This window comes from Eucalyptus grandis, chromosome 2 (genome assembly GCF_016545825.1).
Source record: "Eucalyptus grandis isolate ANBG69807.140 chromosome 2, ASM1654582v1, whole genome shotgun sequence".
In the NCBI taxonomy this organism is placed as follows: domain Eukaryota; kingdom Viridiplantae; phylum Streptophyta; class Magnoliopsida; order Myrtales; family Myrtaceae; genus Eucalyptus; species Eucalyptus grandis.
In genome coordinates, this window is record NC_052613.1 from 36,288,130 (window position 1) to 36,307,021 (window position 18,892).

General features: G+C 37.9%; 1 protein-coding gene across 1 annotated transcript; it reads left to right on the top strand.

The window, feature by feature from the left end:
- Positions 1 to 6,595: 6,595 nt before the first annotated feature.
- On the top strand, positions 6,596 to 14,050 carry LOC120290688 (secreted RxLR effector protein 161-like). Its single transcript, XM_039307051.1, has 4 exons — positions 6,596 to 7,217; positions 13,523 to 13,557; positions 13,850 to 13,901; positions 13,971 to 14,050. Exons 1-4 carry the CDS (start codon positions 6,596 to 6,598, stop codon positions 14,048 to 14,050), a joined length of 789 nt encoding a protein of 262 aa, XP_039162985.1.
- Positions 14,051 to 18,892: the final 4,842 nt, after the last annotated feature.

Genomic DNA, 18,892 nt, shown 5'->3' on the forward strand with positions numbered 1-18,892 from the left:
GACCTGAATTGCGATTCAACGTGATGAGAAACCCTGACCTGAGACGGATTGCGAGGAGCTGGATTTCCAGATTCTGGCTCCATGAACGGAGTTGTAAAGCCGGAGAACTCTCTCTATCTGGAGTGAAACGGTATTACCAGTGCGTTTTATGAACCCTCGAATTATAATAAGCTTGGCCGACCAAAACATTACGCAGAAAAAGAAGTCGAATCATCCAAGAAAATCATCTGATGGTGGCAGGAAGAGGAAAGCGATCGAGAAATTCCTTTGGCAGCCGCGTCACCCTGGATGCGTGAATCAGCACGACAAACAAGAATGGAAAACAACTCTGGAAAACAGAGAAATTCCTTCGCAGCCGCGTCATTCTTATGTTATTACACGGATTAAGCATGGCACATGTGTTGAATTCTCACATTCACTATTTTAGCTCTCTCCATTATATATTTGTCTTCTGTGAATGGAATGGAGTACCGTTAGTATAATTGTCCACATAATCAGACGGATTTAAAGTGTTATTTCTTTTAATTTTTAACTAACTGCACCCTCAATTGGCTAGTTAGTAAATGCCTATGTACCCCTTTGAATGGCTGGAATTATCATTTGACTTTACCGAAAAAAGGGCACAAGCTATGCATTTACCCAAAAAAAAAAAAAAAAAAAAAAAAAAACGAAAAGAGTAAAATCTAAATTTAATAGGCGGTATCCACGGAAAACTTTTAACTCGAAGAGACTGGAAATGTGAGGAAAAAAATTGGATGTCAATGAGCTACGGTTATATTAAGTTAGATTTGAAATCTACATCATCTTACTCGAAATTTTAATCATTACATTCAATTTACTGCAATATTATGTTTACACTAAACATGAGGCATAATTGAAATTTAGATGGATTATTACCTTTAACGTAGGATCTCCCTTTCCTTGTAGTAATATGAAGAGACCATGATACTCAATATCTAATGGATAAATTATCTCTTTCTGAATTTATTGGCCCCTCTGTTCCCTTTTGCCATCCAACTTCGGGCAATTAAGCCTAATCTATCCTTGAGAGCATTAGACCATGTAAGATCGATGACTATGTGGGTCTCTCAATTGCCTTTTTGCACATAATTCTTATATAAACGGTACTAATAAATGTGAAAACTGGCAAAATTATTCAGCCAGTATGTAGATACACAAATTGGTGTCCGCCTGGTCAAGACAATGAGAGCATTTGTGTTTTTCTAAAGACTGAGAGGAAATTATATATATACTCCAGAAACTGTGTCTGTTGATAATGTGTGACCAGTGTTGTCTTTAATCTCGTTTTGTTTTATTAATGAATTGTTCCGTCATGGGCATGGCAAGCAGAATTACACTTTTGGCAAGAGCACGAATGTGCTTGGATGACTCTGTTAAAATATGTAATATATTTTATTATTCTAAATATGATTCCAATATTATATTCTCAATAAATACCAAATCAATTCCCTATATAAATTCCAATTATTGCCCAATTTATTACCCACGTGTATTAAGTGATATTTGTCCGTTATTACATTACCATAATGGTCTTGATAGGAGATACCGGTAATGTAACCAACGGAATAAAAACGTCAGGTCGTCTGGTTCAAACCCTCACGATACAGAAAAACACACCATTAGGTTTTGTGAAGGGGATTGACTAGTAGAACAGGACGTGCGTTTTCTATATTGCAGATCACTCGTGTTGTGTGGATACATCAAAGATTTTGAGGTTTCCCACTTCTAGATTTCATCAATGGCTGGAGGTATGTTGATATTTATGTTTCCGCTATTCGATCCCGAATTAATATTATGAATTTACTAGTTATGGACAAAATCGGGATCTCTAAGTTTTGTTTATATGCAATCTCTTACGGTTGGTATCAAAGCCCTTATTTGCAATCTCTGCCTTGGTAAAACATTTTGGAATTTATTTTATTGAATTATATGTGGATAAATTTCGGATTTGTATATGGCTTGGATTGGAATTGAGAATTCCGACCAAATTCGGGCCACCCACCATGCGATAATGGATCTGAATGATCACACCGCTATTAGGAAGAGAAACCCCTAAATTTTTCGACATATTACTAATCATCGAAGGTTAATCGAGCGGTGAAATTTTGGTGGTTAGGGTTTTATAGGGCATATTGTTGGCTTTATTCTGGTCCATACATGGTCGTTTTTTTGCCGGATCTTGAATCTATTCGTTTGTCCCGGCGTTCTCTTCGAAACCCATCAACCAATTTGGTCGGACATGGGTTGTGGGAGGAGACCCAAACGGCGGAACAGAGGCGGTTGCGGCGGAAGAAGCGGCGGAAGAGAGCCCGAAAGAAGACCTCGGGCGCCTGCGTCGCACCCGCCCGAGAGCAGCAGCAGGTGCATGCAACGCACGCGCCCGAAGGGTTGCAGTGGGGGCGTTTAACGCACGCGCTCGAGGGGCTGCAGCGGGCGCGTGTGACGCACGCGCCCAAGGGGCTGAAGCGGGAGCGTGCGTTGCACGCGCCCGAATGGGAAAAGCACGTGTGCGTTGCAGGCGTGCCTATGGTTTCTCAATTTTGCCCCTCCGCCTTTAGGAAAATTGTGATTCTGCCCTTGCCCACACAAAATTCCGATTTTGCCCCACTGGGGTGTGTAAACTTACAATTTTTCCCTTTTGGGCGTAAAATTCATGTTTTACCCCTTAAAAGTAAAATTCCAATTCTGGCCTTGCGTGCAAAATTCCAGTTTTACTCCTTTTGCACGTGATTTTACTGTTCTACCCTAAGGTGCAATTCTATGAATAAAATTAAATGTCTAGTGATCTGTATATATTTAATTGATTAAGGATTAGCCACAACATCTTTGATTATATTAAATTATATACATTAACAGCCTTTGGATCACATATAGTTAAAGACAATAATTTTAATTATTCACATTAATATTATGAATTTTATCCCACAGGAATTTTCAATATATTAATGTGATTAATTAGGATGAAATATTATTTTATCTTTCTTAATTTACCCACAAGGATTAAGGAAGGGAATATAATTTGATAGTTTCATCATGAAGTAATTATGAATCAATTTAAATTAGAAACTTAACCCATAGGTAGTTTTTGATGTTATGTGATTCATATTTTAAAACATGTTTTACATTGGTAAAATATGATTTAAGTTTATTTGCCTCAAATATATTGATACATAAGTTTCCTTTGATTATAATGCAGTTTTACCACCTACGATTAGTTCTGGTATAATTGTTCCCGAGCTTACGAGAAATAACTTTAAAGAATTGAGAGAATTAGTTCTTCTCCAATTGGGGTGCATGGATCTTGATTATGCTCTTAGGTCAGACGAACCACCTGAACCTACTGAGAGTAGTACTCATGCTAAGCATACTCATTATGCTCAATGGGAGCGGTCCAACCGTCTCAGTGTGATGTACATAAAGACAAAACTCTCTGCTAGCATTCGTGGTTCGGTCATTCAGCATAACAATGCCAAGGAATTGCTGAAGGCCATTGATGCACAATTTGAGTCTTTAGAGAAGGCGCATGCCATGACCCTAATTATGAAGTTCTCATCATTGAAGCTTACCAGTGTAAGAGGTGTGCGTGAGCACATCATGAAGATGAGGGACATTGCAGCTCAGCTGAAGAATCTTGAGGTTGGGATATCAGAATCCTTTCTTGTATACTATATCCTAAATACTCTCCCACAAGAGTATGCTCCCTTCAAGATCTCTTACAACACACATAACACTAAATGGTCAATTAATGAACTCATGACCATGTGTGTTCAAGAGGAAGAGAGGCTACTAATGGAGAAATGAGAAAGTGCTCATATGGCAACACGGGATAAGTATAAAGGGCAAGGCAAGCAAAAGGGGAAGGGTAAGATGCCTCTACCTCCCCAAGCTGGCATTAAGAAGGAATCCAAGTGCTTATTCTGTAAAAAGAAGGGGCACATGAAGAAGGATTGCGCCAAATTTAAAGCGTGGCTCCAAAAGAAAGGTAACCAACTCACATGTGTATGTTATGAAACTAATATGGTTGATGTGAGTCACAACACTTGGTGGATTGATTCTGGTTCTACAATCCACATTTCGAATTCCTTGTAGGGTTTTCAGAACTAGCGAAAACTAGTGGGAAGTGAACAAGGCATCAATTCAGGAAACAAGATGCGCTCGCGTGTGGAAGCTATTAGGACATGCACATTAGTTCTCAGTAGTGGTTTTGTTTTAATTTTGGAAAAGACCTTTTATATTCCTAGTTTTTCTAGGAATTTAATTTCAGTTTCAAGACTTGTACCTTTGGGATACTCCTTTGAATTTTCAGATTTAACATTCAATTTATCGTATAAATCTGAAATTGTTGGGAGTGGTATTTTGTCTGATAGTCTCTTTCAAATTAATTTACAAGACAATACCGTTAATAATGCGATGCACGTTCATGATAACGCTGGGATAAAACGATGTGTTGTGAATGAGAATTCCTCTATGTTGTGGCACTGGAGGTTGGGACATATCTCCATGGATAGAATTAAGAGACTAGTAAATGATGGAGTACTTAATACTCTAGATTTACTGATTATGACACTTGTGTGGATTGTATAAAGGGAAAACAGACCAACAAGTCAAAGAAAGGTGCTAAGAGGAGTACAGAAATATTAGAAATCATACATACAGATATTTGTAGTCTATATATGGACTCAAATGGTCATAGATACTTCATTTCTTTCATAGACGATTATTCACGATTCATGTATCTCTACTTGCTTCGTAATAAGCACGAAGCACTGGATGCCTTTAAGGTATTTAAAACCGAAGTAGAGAAACAATGTGACAAGCAAATTAAGATCGTGAGATCGGATAAAGGTGGAGAATACTATGGTAGATACACTGAAGATGGACAAGCACCTGGTCCATTTGCGAAGTTTCTTGAAGAGCATGGGATTATTGCCCAATACACTATGCCTGGTTCACCGGACCAAAATGGTGTCGCAGAAAGAATAAACCGAACATTATTGGACATGGTGCGGAGTATGCTTAGCAACTCCAAACTTCCTAAGTTTTTGTGGAATGAGGCTTTTAAAATGGCTATGTACATATTAAACCGAGTTCCAACCAAGGTTGTTCCAAGAACGCCTTTTGAATTATTCAAAGGTTGGAAACCGAGTTTGCGACATGTACGTGTTTAAGGATGCCCATCTGAGGTAAGAGTCTATAATCCACAGGAAAAAAAGTTAGATCCAAGGACTATAAGTGGGTATTTCGTTGGATATGCCGAAAAGTCCAAAGGATACAGATTTTATTGTCCATATCACACCACTAGGTTTGTGGAATCAAGAAATGCTAAATTTCTTGAAAATGATCTGATTAGTGGGAGCGATCAATTCAAGGACTTTGTCCCCGAAGAAGATCATTCAGATACTCAACCTTCCACCTCAAATACTGGATTGGTTGTTGCTTACAGCGCCCCTTCAGTTCAACCGGTCGCTGAGCAACCAATCATTGAAAATCCACAACCAGCTGATATTGATCCAGTAGACCAAACTGTTAAGCAATTACCAGATACTGTTGAACTTCCAGCAGAACAGCATACTCCTCAGGAGAATGTTGATGCGACATTAAGAAGGTTTACTAGAATGAAGAAATCAGCGATTCCTAATGACTACATTGTGTATCTACAAGAATCTGACTATAATGTTGGAGCTGAAAGTGATCCTAAGTCATTTTCACAAGCCATGAGTTGTGATAAATCTAATTTATGGTACAATGCCATGAAGGAAGAGATGAATTCTATGGCATCAAACGAAGTCTGGGATTTAGTTGAGTTGCCTGATGGTGCAAAGGCCATTGGTTGTAAATGGGTCTTCAAAACTAAGAAGGATTCATCAGGCAATATATAGAGATATAAAGCTAGACTCGTTGCCAGGGATTTACTCAAAGGGAGGGAATCGATTACACGGAGACGTTTTCTCCTGTATCCAAGAAAGATTCTCTTCGTACTATTTTGGCATTGGTTGCTCATTTTGATATGGAGTTACATCAAATGGATGTGAAAACAGCGTTTCTCAATGGAAAATTAGAAGAAGTGGTTTACATGAAACAACCAGAAGGATTCTTCTCTAATGCTGGTGAGCATTTGGTATGTAAGCTTAAAAAGTCTCTATATGGCTTGAAACAAGCATCCCGCCAATGGTACTTAAGATTCCATGAGATCATCTCTTCATTCGGTTTTAAAGAGAATATCATGGATCAATATATATACCAGAAGGTCAGTGGGAGCAAAATTTGTTTCCTTGTGCTATATGTAGATGATATTTTACTTGCAACCAATGACAAGGGGTTGTTATATGAAGTGAAACAATTTCTCTCTAAGAGTTTTGATATGAAAGATATGGGTGAAGCATCTTATGTCATTGGCATTAAGATCCATAGAGATAGACCTCGAGGTATATTAGGACTATCTCAAGAAACCTATATCAATAAGGTCTTAGAGAGGTTTCGGATGAAAGATTGTTCACCAAGTATAGCACCCATAGTGAAGGGTGATAGGTTTAATTTAAACCAATGCCCGAAGAATGATTTTGAAAGGGAACAAATGAAGAACATCCCATATGCTTCTGTTGTTGGAAGCTTGATGTATGCTCAGGTTTGCACTCGACCTGACATAGCCTTTGCTGTGGGAATGTTGGGAAGATACCAAAGTAATCCAGGTATGGACCACTGGAGAGCTGCAAAGAAGGTGATGAGGTATCTTCAAGGAACAAAGGGACACATGCTTATGTACAGACGAACGGACAACTTGGAGGTAGTTGCTTACTCGGACTTAGACTTTGCCGGCTGCATTGATTCCCGTAAATCAACATCGGGATATATTTTTATGTTCTGGCGAAGCTGTATCCGGAGGAGTGCAAAACAGACCTTGGTTGCCACTTCCACTATGGAGGCAGAGTTCGTTTCCTGTTTTAAGGCCACCTCACATGGTGTGTGGTTGAAAGGTTTCATATCGGGGCTTAGAATTATGGATTCCATTGCTAGGCCGTTAAGAATATTTTGCGACAATTCAGCTGCAGGTTTTATGGCTAAGAACCACAAAAGTGGTAGTCGAAGCAAGCACATCGACATCAAGTATTTAGCCATCAGAGAACGTGTTAAAGAGAAGAAAGTGGTCATAGAACACATAAGCACAGGATTGATGATAGCTGATTCTTTAACTAAAGGCATGCCGCCAATGAGTTATAAGAATCATGTTTCTAGAATGGGCATTGGTCCAATCATGTAAATTTTTCTTTATATGGAAGAATTTATGAGACTTTTATTCATTTATAATGTTTTTTTCTCAATACGGTTGTATACATTTAGTTATTATGAGAAAAATAATTACGTTTGACCTGGAGTAAACATAAGGTTTATTCATTAAGTTATTTGATCACATATGGCCTGATGAAATACATTGTGATACACGGGAGATAATACTCGCTCTAAGAGGACTCATCGCCGTGATTCATGTGTTTTATTTCAGTATGAAGTTTTGTGGGTTTGGGTTAATAATTCATTTGAAGGAATATTGGGATCAAGTGGGAGAATGTTAAAATATGTAATATATTTGATTATTCTAAATATGATTCCAATATTATATTCCCAATAAATACCAAATCAATTCCCTATATAAATTCCAATTATTGCCCAATTTATTACCCACGTGTATTAAGTGATATTTGTCCGTTATTACATTACCATAATGGTCTTGATGGGAGATACCGGTAACGTAACCAACGGAATAAAAACGTCAGGTCGTCTGGGTCAAACCCTCATGATACAGAAAAACACACCATCAGGTTTTGTGAAGGGGATTGACTAGTAGAACAGGACGTGCGTTTTCTATATTGCAAATCACTCGTGTTGTGTGGATCCATCAAAGATTTTGAGGTTTCCCACTTCTAGATTTCATCAATGGCTGGAGGTATGTTGATATTTATGTTTCCGCTATTCGATCCCGAATTAATATTATGAATTTACCTGTTATGGACAAATCGGGATCTCCAAGTTTTGTTTATATGCAATCTCTAACAGACTCAACTCTGTCTCGAGTTTCATGCTCTCTAGTGATATCTCAAGTTCATGTTTTCACATGAGAGACGACTTGTAAAATAAAAGGAATAAAAAGAGAGTAAGTCTTATTAATTACAAAGTTATACATGACATATGGACGTAAGACCAAACATTTAGCAATTGACCGATCATTGACCCATCAAAGGACATGTTTAAATGTTACAAAAAAATAGGTCTTCTAATTGTAATAATAATCTCAAGTTAATACGTATAAATGTGATGTTAAATCCTATTATATCTTGGTGCTTTTTGCCCCTCCAAGCGCCTTATCATAACCTGTGGATCTCCATTGGAGTATTCGTTGGTTGGGTTAAACCTAAATCCAAACCAAGAGATTCCACATATAATTTGTTGGTGATCAATATCTCACTCTCAATTTTAATATCGTCCAATAAAAGAAAAAAGTGAAAGAAAAGTATGGTGAAGTGTTTGGATTAGACGTCCCACCGACACTTGCAAATTGATCAGAATATAATGATTTTGATCCTAACTTGAATAATCCAACCAACATTTGCAAATTGATCTTAATGCAATGGTTTTGGTCCAGAAACTCTGTCCCATGTTATGGGTTTCCGGCAACTACAGAAATCATCAGGATTCAGTATTTTAAGATAACCAAAGGTAACACATGAAGAAGCACTTGGTCCATGATACAGAGTAGCACATGATTGCAGCTGGATAGCTTTTGAAGAATGTATATATCTCCATGATAATGCTTCATCTATTATATTATACAAAATTTAAATCAGAAAACGATAAGAAGGTTGTAGCTGCAGTATCTATGAAATAATTTCTTTTCCACCCTCTTTTTTGGAGATTGATCACAGATTAGAGAGTTGTGACCAATCTGTAAATGTGTGCTACATTACATACATTGGCAAGATAGGAAAGTTACTAAAGTCCTAAACTGGAGTGAAATGGAGCCGGTATTTGGTGGACTAAACATGTTAGGAATGGGGGAACTAGAAAGAACAAACAGATTTCAAGTATAGGACTTGCTGAGGATAATTTCCGAGTCGTGGTATTATGGTCACCCTCCTTACGCCCTTCAAAATCCACAATAGAGGATACAGAAATCAACTCTATGCAATTGCACGGAAACAATGTTGATCAGGTTTGAACTTCGCCGGCAAAACCGACGTGCATTTTTGTGGAAAATCATCTCAGGGATCGAATTCGTCCTCAATGGCAAAACCTGACTCGTTTCATCTAATCCTGCATTCATTCTCTCTACCTAGCGTCCTTTGCATGTGAAGTTGTAACATTCAATATTGAAGCTTTGAAGAATGGCGATATTTTAATATTGTTCCTATCACTAAGCCACCTTTCCAAACTCACTACTTAAACTACCTAACTTCTATGGTTGTGTTTGGTCATGTCTTAATAAGATAATGTTTGATAGAATAACATTTGGTCGAAGTGAATTCTCCATCAATTTTCTCATGTCAATTTCATGTTTGAAGGATGATATATCGAGTATGGGAAACCACGGAGTGCAAAAACTTGGCACGAAGGGACACTTAAGTGCCAAAACTTTGGAAATGTACACTTAAGTACCAGTTTCGGAGTAAAGTGGAACATTTAGGGCGCGTTTGGTAACATTTCTATTTAAAAGTTGTTCTAGGAAACATAAATAGAGAAAAGTGTTTATGTTCCAGGGAACAATTTTTAAACAAAAAAACGCATTTGATAAACTTGTTCCGAGAATAAAAATGAACAGAAACACATTTGGTAAATTTGTATAATTTTTTTATTTCTTTTAATTTTTAAATATTTTTATTTTTATTTTTATATTTTCTTTCTTATTTTTCTTATTTATTTTTCCTTTTTCTTTTTCTTATTTTGGCCGGTCGCTGGCCTCGGCCATGGCCGGCTACCGGCCAACGAGGGCCGGTGGCCTCGCCCGGCCACGGCGAGGCTCGCCGGCCCTAGCAAGGCCGAGCCTCGCTGAGGCGGGTGAGGCTCGGCCTCGCCTTGGCTAGGCGGTCTCGGCCTCGTTGAGGGCCGGCAACGCTCCGGCGAGGTCTCGGCCCTCGACGGCCGGTTCCGGCCATGGCCGAGGCCGGCGACCGACCAAAGAAAAAGAAAGAAAAAGAAGAAGAAAAGAAGAAGAAAAAAGAGAAGAAAATGGAAAGTATTCCTAAATTTTGTTCCAAAACAAGAAACAACTTTTTTGTTTCTTATTTACATTAGATGTGTTTTAAACAAAAATGCAAACAAACGCGTTTGTCCTTTTTGTTTAACAGGAACAAAAAAACAAAAAAGTTGTTTAAAAACAGAAAAAGAAATCAAAACAAACGCAGCCTTAAGTGACACTCAGCCAAAATCCAGCCAAATTACTAACGTGGCAATTTTCCGGCGAGTTGGGTGCAAAACGGCGTCGTTTGCTTGTCAACGTGGCGAGAAAATGCAAAAATAACGACGTTTTGTGTCGATGTATAAATAATTAATATAAAAATTAATTAAATTAAATTTAAAATTAATTTTATTTAAAATATTCTAAAAATTTAAAAAATTAAAATTAAAAAACCTAAAAATTAAAAAACTTAAAATTGAAAAACCTAAAAAATAAAAATTATAAAACCTAAAAAATTAAAAAAATTAAAATTGAAAAACCTAAAAAATTATGAACTTATAATTGAAAAACCTAAAAATAAAGAACTTATAATTAAAAAAATTATAATTAAAAAACCTAAAAATAAAAGATATATATAATTAAAAAACCTAAAATATAAAAAACTTGTAAATAAAAAACATAAAAATTAAAAAACCTAAAACCTAAAAAACCTAAAATTAAAAAAACAAGAAAAAGGAAAAGAAGTGGGGAGCCAAAGGGGCGGCTAAGGGTGAGCCCTCGCCGCCGCCGTCGGGAAGGGCCTTTTTTATTATTATTTCTTTATTTTAGGTTTTTAAATTTTAGGTTTTTAAATTATAAGTTTTTTATTTTTAGGTTTTGTAATTTTAGTTTTAATGCTTTTAGTTTTTTTATTTTTTATTTTAATTTTTTTAGGTTTTTTAATTTTAATTTTTTTTTAATTTTTAGGCTTTTTGATTTTAAGTTTTTATTTTTTTAGGTTTTTTTATTTTTTATTTTTAATTTTTAGTTTTTTCATTTATAATTTTTTAATTTTTAGGTTTTTCAATTTTAATTTTTTAATTTTTTAGGTTTTCTAATTTTAATTTTTTAATTTTTTAGGTTTTCTAATTTTAAGATTTTTATTTTTTAGGTTTTTCAATTTTAATTTTTTAATTTTTTAGGTTTTTCAATTTTAAGTTTTTTTTTTATTTTTTAGGTTTTTTAATTTTAAGTTTTTAATTTTTAGAATATTTTGAATAAAATTAAGTTTAAGTTTAATTTAATTAATTTTTATATTAATTATTTACATCGACATAAACGACGTCGTTTTTGCATTTTTCGCCACGTTAGCAAGCAAAATGATGCCGTTTTGCACCCAACTCGCCGGAAAATTGCGACGTAAGCAATTTGGCCGGATTTTGGTCGAAGTGGCACTTAAGCGTTCCACTTTACTCCAAAACCGACACTTAAGTGTACATTTCCGAAATTTTTGCATTTAAGTGTCTCTCCGTGCCAAGTTTTGGCACTTTGGCTATTATTCTATCATGATATATCTTACCATGCACTACGACGAATATTTTCGAGTCTAAACTACTTAAGCTAGGTAAAAAACGAAGGAGCTGAGTATCAAATCAATTGGTAGCCAAAACAATGAGTCGATTTGTCGGAATATCACCGATGTTAGTCGACGATCTCCATTTGTGGAGATGACTAAGTTCACGGTCAAATAGAGTGATATACCGAATTATATAACATATTGCAAATGGACCTTTAAGCAAATGGTCATATGCAACATTAAAGAGAAGTTTGACAAGCTCATAATATTCCAATTTTAATAAATTGGTTTTACTATACTTTTTGTCATTTTGCTATCATTGAAAGGGCCAAGACACTATTTGTTGGAGAAACGGGAGGGCAAGATTACACTCAATCTTGGCCTTTCCTGAAGTTAAAGGGCAGAGCATGGTTCGGGGGCTGAGCAAAGCATTGATGGATAACTTGCTTTGATGGATAACTTGCGACTGCTTGCATTGACGATGTTTGTGAGCTCCAGGTCCTTTTTCGACGTTGCTTGCGAGATGGATGGCGACTGCTTCAATTTTGACCCATGGCACCAAAGAGTCGAAATGCGCTGAGTGGGAGGGTTTTTTTTTTTTTTCTGGAATAAGTTAAGGATTTTTGTTTGAGACAGATTGGATTTTGACCGATGGTAAAAATAATGGAAAAAAAATATCATCTCTATTTTGTAAATGATCGTAGTAGACACAATCGCTAGTTTGGATTAACCGGTCCCTACAACTACAGAAAGCGAATGCCAACTATAGAGCGATAAGAATATTATGGTTGCCCTATCAACATCAACCTGTGGATGGACATGCTCCTTATCGAAAGAGGTAAGTTTTCTTTTATAAGCCAGAATGAGTTCACTCTTGATCATAATAAGTGTTTGCTTGATCCTAAGAATGATGCAGTTGGCCTCTAAGGACCGCGCACTTGACCTAAACGAGAGCATGGATCACGACGAGAAGCATGCACTTCCCTCATGCACATCACCCTACAGAGCATGCACCTTATCCAAAATAGGACTGTGTTTTAACTAGGGGTGAGCATGGTTAGGTAGAACTGGGGAACCGGGGGAACCGGCCCTGGAGGTTCCGGTTCGGTTCCAGTTGAGAGGCCGGTTCCTATTTCGGGGAACCGGCGGTTCCCGGTTCCGGTTCCGGTTCCGGTTCCTATGAGAACCAGAACCGGTAGGAACCGGAACCTATTCCTAAAAACCCTAAATCAATTTTTCGCTTACGCTCAGTTCAATTCTCCTCTCTCGTGACTCATTCTCTCGCTTCGCCTTGTCCCCAACGTCGCTCGCCCTCGACGCCAATGCCGGACGCCGCTCGCCCTCGACGCCACCGCCGAACGCCGCTTATCCTCGATGCCACCGCCGGACGTCGCTCGTCTCGCCGTTGGACGCCCCTCACCCCCTCTTGCTCCCTCGACACCGTCACCCCCTGCTCGCCTCGCCGCTCAGCCGCTGGACGCCGCTTGCCCTCGACGCCGCCGCTGGACGCCGCTCGACCCCCCGGTGGACGCCACTCGCCACTCGCCCAGTTGCCCTCGACGCCGCTCGCCGCTAGCCCAGCCGCCCCCGACGCCGCTCGCCGCTTGCCCAACCGCCCCCGACGCCGCTCACCACTAGCCCAATCGCCCGACACCGCTCACCACTAGCCCAATCGCCCCTGACGCCGCTCGCCGCTTGCTAATTTTTAAGTATTGTCAAATAACATGCTATTTTGTAAGTATCGTCAAGTCTCTATAATGTTGATTTCTTTGTGATTTCAGGTATTAAAATGTTTGAGGATGTTGCTGAGTCCAAGGTATGTGTAAGCCTTCTGCTTTCTTCTTTCGTTGTTCTCACGTGTCTCTTATGTTTCTGTAATACTTGAAGGGTTTTTTACTTGATCAAAATTAAAAGATGCCTCTTCCGGTAAAAAGCATAGTCAGCATACTTGCCCGTGTTTATGTTGTCGCATTATATAAATTGCTTCTCTTAATAGACTGAATGTTTTGGTAAAAGTAATCAAACTTGCTTGATAAATCCAAGCCGAAGATGTAAAATTTGCTGCCAAATTGGTACCAAACAGTTACAATGCTTGTTGTGATTTGCAGTTGAGAAAAGGTGCTATTGTGAAGTCTGTTGGTGTTGTTGATGCGAGTGCAGGCAATGAATAGATCTGGTACTCCCATAATGGTCGCTCTGTGATTCCATTTGTCTACCTATGCATTTCAGGTCATGTTGCTAAAGTTTTTGATCGCACAAGAACTATGGTTGATGTTTATGGTGCTTTCTATGATTTTCTTGCATCCTGAAGTTGAAGGTATGAAAGTCAAAGACTAGAATGCATGTATTGCATTCTATTCTCGTCAACTCACATTCTCTTATCATATTTATTTTTAGTTATTATTTCTTGAAAATGTACAAGCAGTAACTAATGTGAGTTCTATTAGCATAATACGTTTGACCTATGAGTGATCCAAACTTCTCTTATCATTGTCCAATCACTTTTATTCCTTGTTTTTTTCAGATGGGCTCTGTGGGAACACCAGCGAATCATAGAGATATTTTTGGATGCAGATGCATGTATTATCATATGCTTTTATGTACGTTTATAGTTTGTCCTTCTCCCTCAAATAAAGGGAAATAAATACAATATCTCACTTTTCTAAAAATTCATTTTAGTCCCAACTTACTAATTCCACATTATGTCGCCCCTTACTCCCGGCAAATCCATCTTTGAGCTGATACTTTTGAATAATTCACAATATAGAATGGATTACGATCATTAGTAGTTGCACTTGCAACTCCAGTTTTGCATTAGTTGTCTGTACATCTACTTCCAGACCTTAGTAAACTCCTGAAACTACATGCATTAATATCATATCACGCCACTAAGATTTGAGGAAAAAACAATAGGATTAAAAGATAGAGAAAGAAAAGGAAACTAAGTAGTTCTCATATCCAATTACATGCTGAATTGCTCTATTTGTCATCAAAGGAGCTAACTTCTTCATAGATTGAGTTCCTGACAGATCTGTGCTTGTTTGCACAATGCAGGCCGGATGAGATCTCAAATTCATAAGTCTTTCAATGAGTGGATGCTTTTCATTGGGTGCTTTGTTGCTCTTGGTAGGGGTCTAGAGCTTACATTCCTACCATCAAATTGCATGATGTCTTCAAACTTTTTGGCTATCTGATTGCCCTAACATTGCTCGTTATCCTTTCTTGTAGCTCTTGAGCAGTAAAGGGTATGGATTGCCAGGTTGCTGGTGCGCACTTGTTGGATTTCAATGGGTATGGCTAAATTCTTTGTCGTTGGCTTCTTTTTCCAGCATTAGTCACTTGCTTGGAGACTGAATTTTATTGTGGAATGTGTCCTTATTGGGACTCAGCTTATTCATGTGATGATGTCAGGCTCAGTTTTTCCTTGCTCTCCAATGCCTGCTATCTCCAAATGGCATACTTCATGAAAATGATTCAGGCAAATACAAGCCAATTGACCTGAGAGCTACATAGCTTTAGATCCGTGTCTAATTCGTCTTGTCAACAAATTAGCAATCATGAAGCTGGAATGAGTCATCGAAAATGAGCTAATGATACTTCTGGGGAAGAGAATTATGTACGTAGATGAGAATAGGCGTGAATCTGTACATGTCATGCTAGACAAAGTGTTAAAAGGCCTAGTTGTTGCTTGATTGTTTTCAAATTCTGATGTTGCAGTGTAGAAGAAAGGGTCAAATAATTGGAATGGTTGTGGCTCTGTGACTTTGCCTGGCATCCTTACAACCAAAAAGTGTGGGTCCGCTGAAACTTCAAATGCATTGATTATTTGTTCTGTCAGATCATAATTCTTCTTTTATGGGTCAAGAAAGATAACCAATCGATGCAAGTATTCTCTTTTATCTAGTTGAATTCCTTGTCAAGAATTGATTTTCCTCTGTTGATAGTTCTCTTCATTTTGTATACTCTTTGATGAATGACAAGTTTGTTTATTATTGTTACATTCATTTCCATTTTTAAACTAAAAATGAAATTAAAAAAAAAAAAAAAAAAAACCTATTGAAACCTGGAACCGAATAGGAACTTGTGACAGGGTAGGTTACAGGTTCTGGTTCCGATGGGTAGGTTCCAAGTTTCAAAAACTGAGGAACCTATACCCGATGGCAGGTTCCAGGTTCCAGGCGGAACCTATAAGGAACCTGGAACCGCTCACCCCTAATTTTAATAGGGACCTTATAATTTCTCCATAAACAATGATTTTTTTTTTCTGGGTCAGATTGACACCATGTCCTTAACTGGTTCATGAAATGGCGGCCAGACAACAACACGAAGTACTGTGCCAAGGAGAGGGAAAAAGTACGAGATGACAAGATTGAAGGTACATAAACATTAGCAGAGAAAGTAATTTATTGAATACCCTGTCAATGAAGGATATTTCCAAGCAATGACACTGTCGAACCGAGACAATTTGTGCCCCATCAGTTGCGTGAAGATCAACGAGGAGAACTTTTCTAAATTCCACAAGAAGCCTCACCACCTATTATTTCCAATCAATTACACTGTGGAACCGAGACAATTCGTGGCCCGTCAGTTGCGCAAAGACCAATGAGGAGAACTTTTCTAAATTCCACAAGGAGCCTCACCACCTATTATTTCCAAGCAATGACACTGTCGAACCGCGACAATTCGTGGTCCGTTAGTTGCGCGAAGACCAACGAGGAGAACTTTTCTAAATTCCACAAGGAGCCTCACCACCTATTATTTCCAAGCAATGACACTGTCGAACCGCGACAATTTGTGGTCCGTCAGTTGCGCGAAGACCAACGAGGAGAACTTTTCTAAATTCCACAAGGAGCCTCACCACCTATTATTTCCAAGCAATGACACTATCGAACCGCGACAATTTGTGGTCCGTCAGTTGCGCGAAGACCAACGAGGAGAACTTTTCTAAATTCCACAAGGAGCCTCACCACCTTTTATTTCCAAGCAATGACACTGTCGAACCGAGACAATTCGTGGTCCATCAGTTGCGCGAAGACCAATGAGGAGAACTTTTCTAAATTCCACAAGGAGCCTCACCACCTATTATTTCCAAGCAATGACATTGTCGAACCGAGACAATTCGTGGTCCATCAGTTGCGAGAAGACCAACGAGGAGAACCCTTCTAAATTCCACAAGGAGCCTCACCACCTATTTATTATCCACTCATTTCGTCTTAACCACCACCTATTTATTATCCACTCGTTTCGTCTTAACTAGTAGAATCTCGCATGCACGGCACATGTTAACACAATACATATCTATAACGACGTACATAAATCAAATTTGAATTAAAAAGATTCGAGATTCTTTATTTGACTTCTAAGTGTCATTAAGTAAGGGATATTTCCGTAATTTTCAAGAGAATTATAAAAAGAAGAAGCAAAGTGACAATTTCTCTTATAAATCGTACCTAATGAGACAATTCATTATTTATAAAATCTTTTGAAAAATCTTTGAATTTTCTTCAACATGAAATTAAAAAACACTCATGTGAGAAAAGGATAACAATAACATACAAACTAAAATAAAATAGCAAAGAAGTTGAAAAGTATAATATATGGAGAAAGAGAGGGAGTAATTAATAAATTATTTGTGCAAAAAGGCAATGAAAATAGAGAAGTAATATATTGGCATCTTCAGGTGGTTAATAAATGTTTTGGAGATGAGTTAGTGATTGCAGCTGGATAGCTTTCGAAGAATGTATATATCTCCATGATAATGCTTCATCTATTATATTATACAAAATTTAAATCAGAAAACGATGAGAAGGCTGTAACTGCAGTATCTATGAAATAATTTTTTTTCCACCCTCTTTTTTGGAGATTGCTCACAGATTAGAGAGTTGCGACCAATCTGTAAATGTGTGCTACATTACATACGTTGATGAGATAGAAAAGTTACTGAAGTCCTAAACTGGAGTGAAATGGAGCTGGCATTTGGTGGACTAATCATGTTAGGAATGGGGGAACTAGAAAGAACAAACAGATTTCAAGTATTTAAAGGACTTGCTGAGGATAATTTCCAAGTCGTGGTATTATGGTCACCCTCCTTACGCCCTTCAAAATCCACAATAGAGGATACAGAAATCAACTCTATGCAATTGCACGGAAACAATGTTGATCAGGTTTGAACTTCGCCGGCAAAACCGACGTGCATTTTGTGGAAAATCATCTCAGGGATCGAATTCGTCCTCAATGGCGAAACCTGACTCGTTTCATCTAATCCTGCATTCATTCTCTGCCTAGCGTCCTTTGCATGTGAAGTTGTAACATTCAATATTGAAGCTTTGAAGAATGGTGATATTTTAATATTGTTCCTATCACTAAGCCACCTTTCCAAACTCACTGCTTAAACTACCTAACTTCTATGGTTGTGTTTGGTCATGTCTTAATAAGCTAATGTTTGATAGAATAACATTTGGTCGAAGTGAATTCTCCGTCAATTTTCTCATGCTCAATTTCATGTTTGAAGGATGATATATCTTACCATGCACTACGGCAAATATTTTCGAGTCTAAACTACTTAAGCTAGGTAAAAAACGGAGGAGCTGAGTATCAAATCGGTCGGTAGTCAAAACAATGAGTCGATTTGTCGGAATATCACCAATGTTAGTTGACGATCTCCATTTATGGAGATGACTAAGTTCACGGTGAAATAGAGTGATATACCGAATTATATAACATATTGCAAATGGACCTTTAAACAAATGGTCATATGCAACATTAAAGAGAAGTTTGACAAGCTCATAATATTCCAATTTTAATAAATTGGTTTTACTATACTTTTTGTTATTTTGCTATCATTGAAAGGGCCAAGAAACTATTTGTTGGAGAAACGGGAGGGCAAGATTACGCTCAATCTTGGCCTTTCCTGAAGTTAGAGAGCAGAGCGTGGTTCAGGGGCTGAGCAAAGCATTGATGGATAACTTGCGACCGCTTGCATCGACGATGTTTGTGAGCTCCAGGTCCTTTTCGACGTTGCTTGCGAGATGGATGGCGACTGCTTCAATTTTGACCCATGGCACCAAAGAGTCGAAATGCTTTAAGTGGGAGAGTTTTCTTCTTCTTCTTCTTCTTTGTTTTTTTGTTTTTTTTTTCCGGAATAAGTTAAA

What these genes read in the sequence shown, in the direction of transcription:
- LOC120290688 (XM_039307051.1), top strand. Translation starts at nt 6,596, where the DNA reads ATGAAGAACATCCCATATGCTTCTGTTGTTGGAAGCTTGATGTATGCT. An exon ending in AGCTGATTCTTTAACTAAAG is followed by an intron (nt 7,218 to 13,522) that starts GCATGCCGCCAA and finishes TTGTGATTTCAG; the next exon opens with GTATTAAAATGTTTGAGGAT. An exon ending in AGGATGTTGCTGAGTCCAAG is followed by an intron (nt 13,558 to 13,849) that starts GTATGTGTAAGC and finishes TGTGATTTGCAG; the next exon opens with TTGAGAAAAGGTGCTATTGT.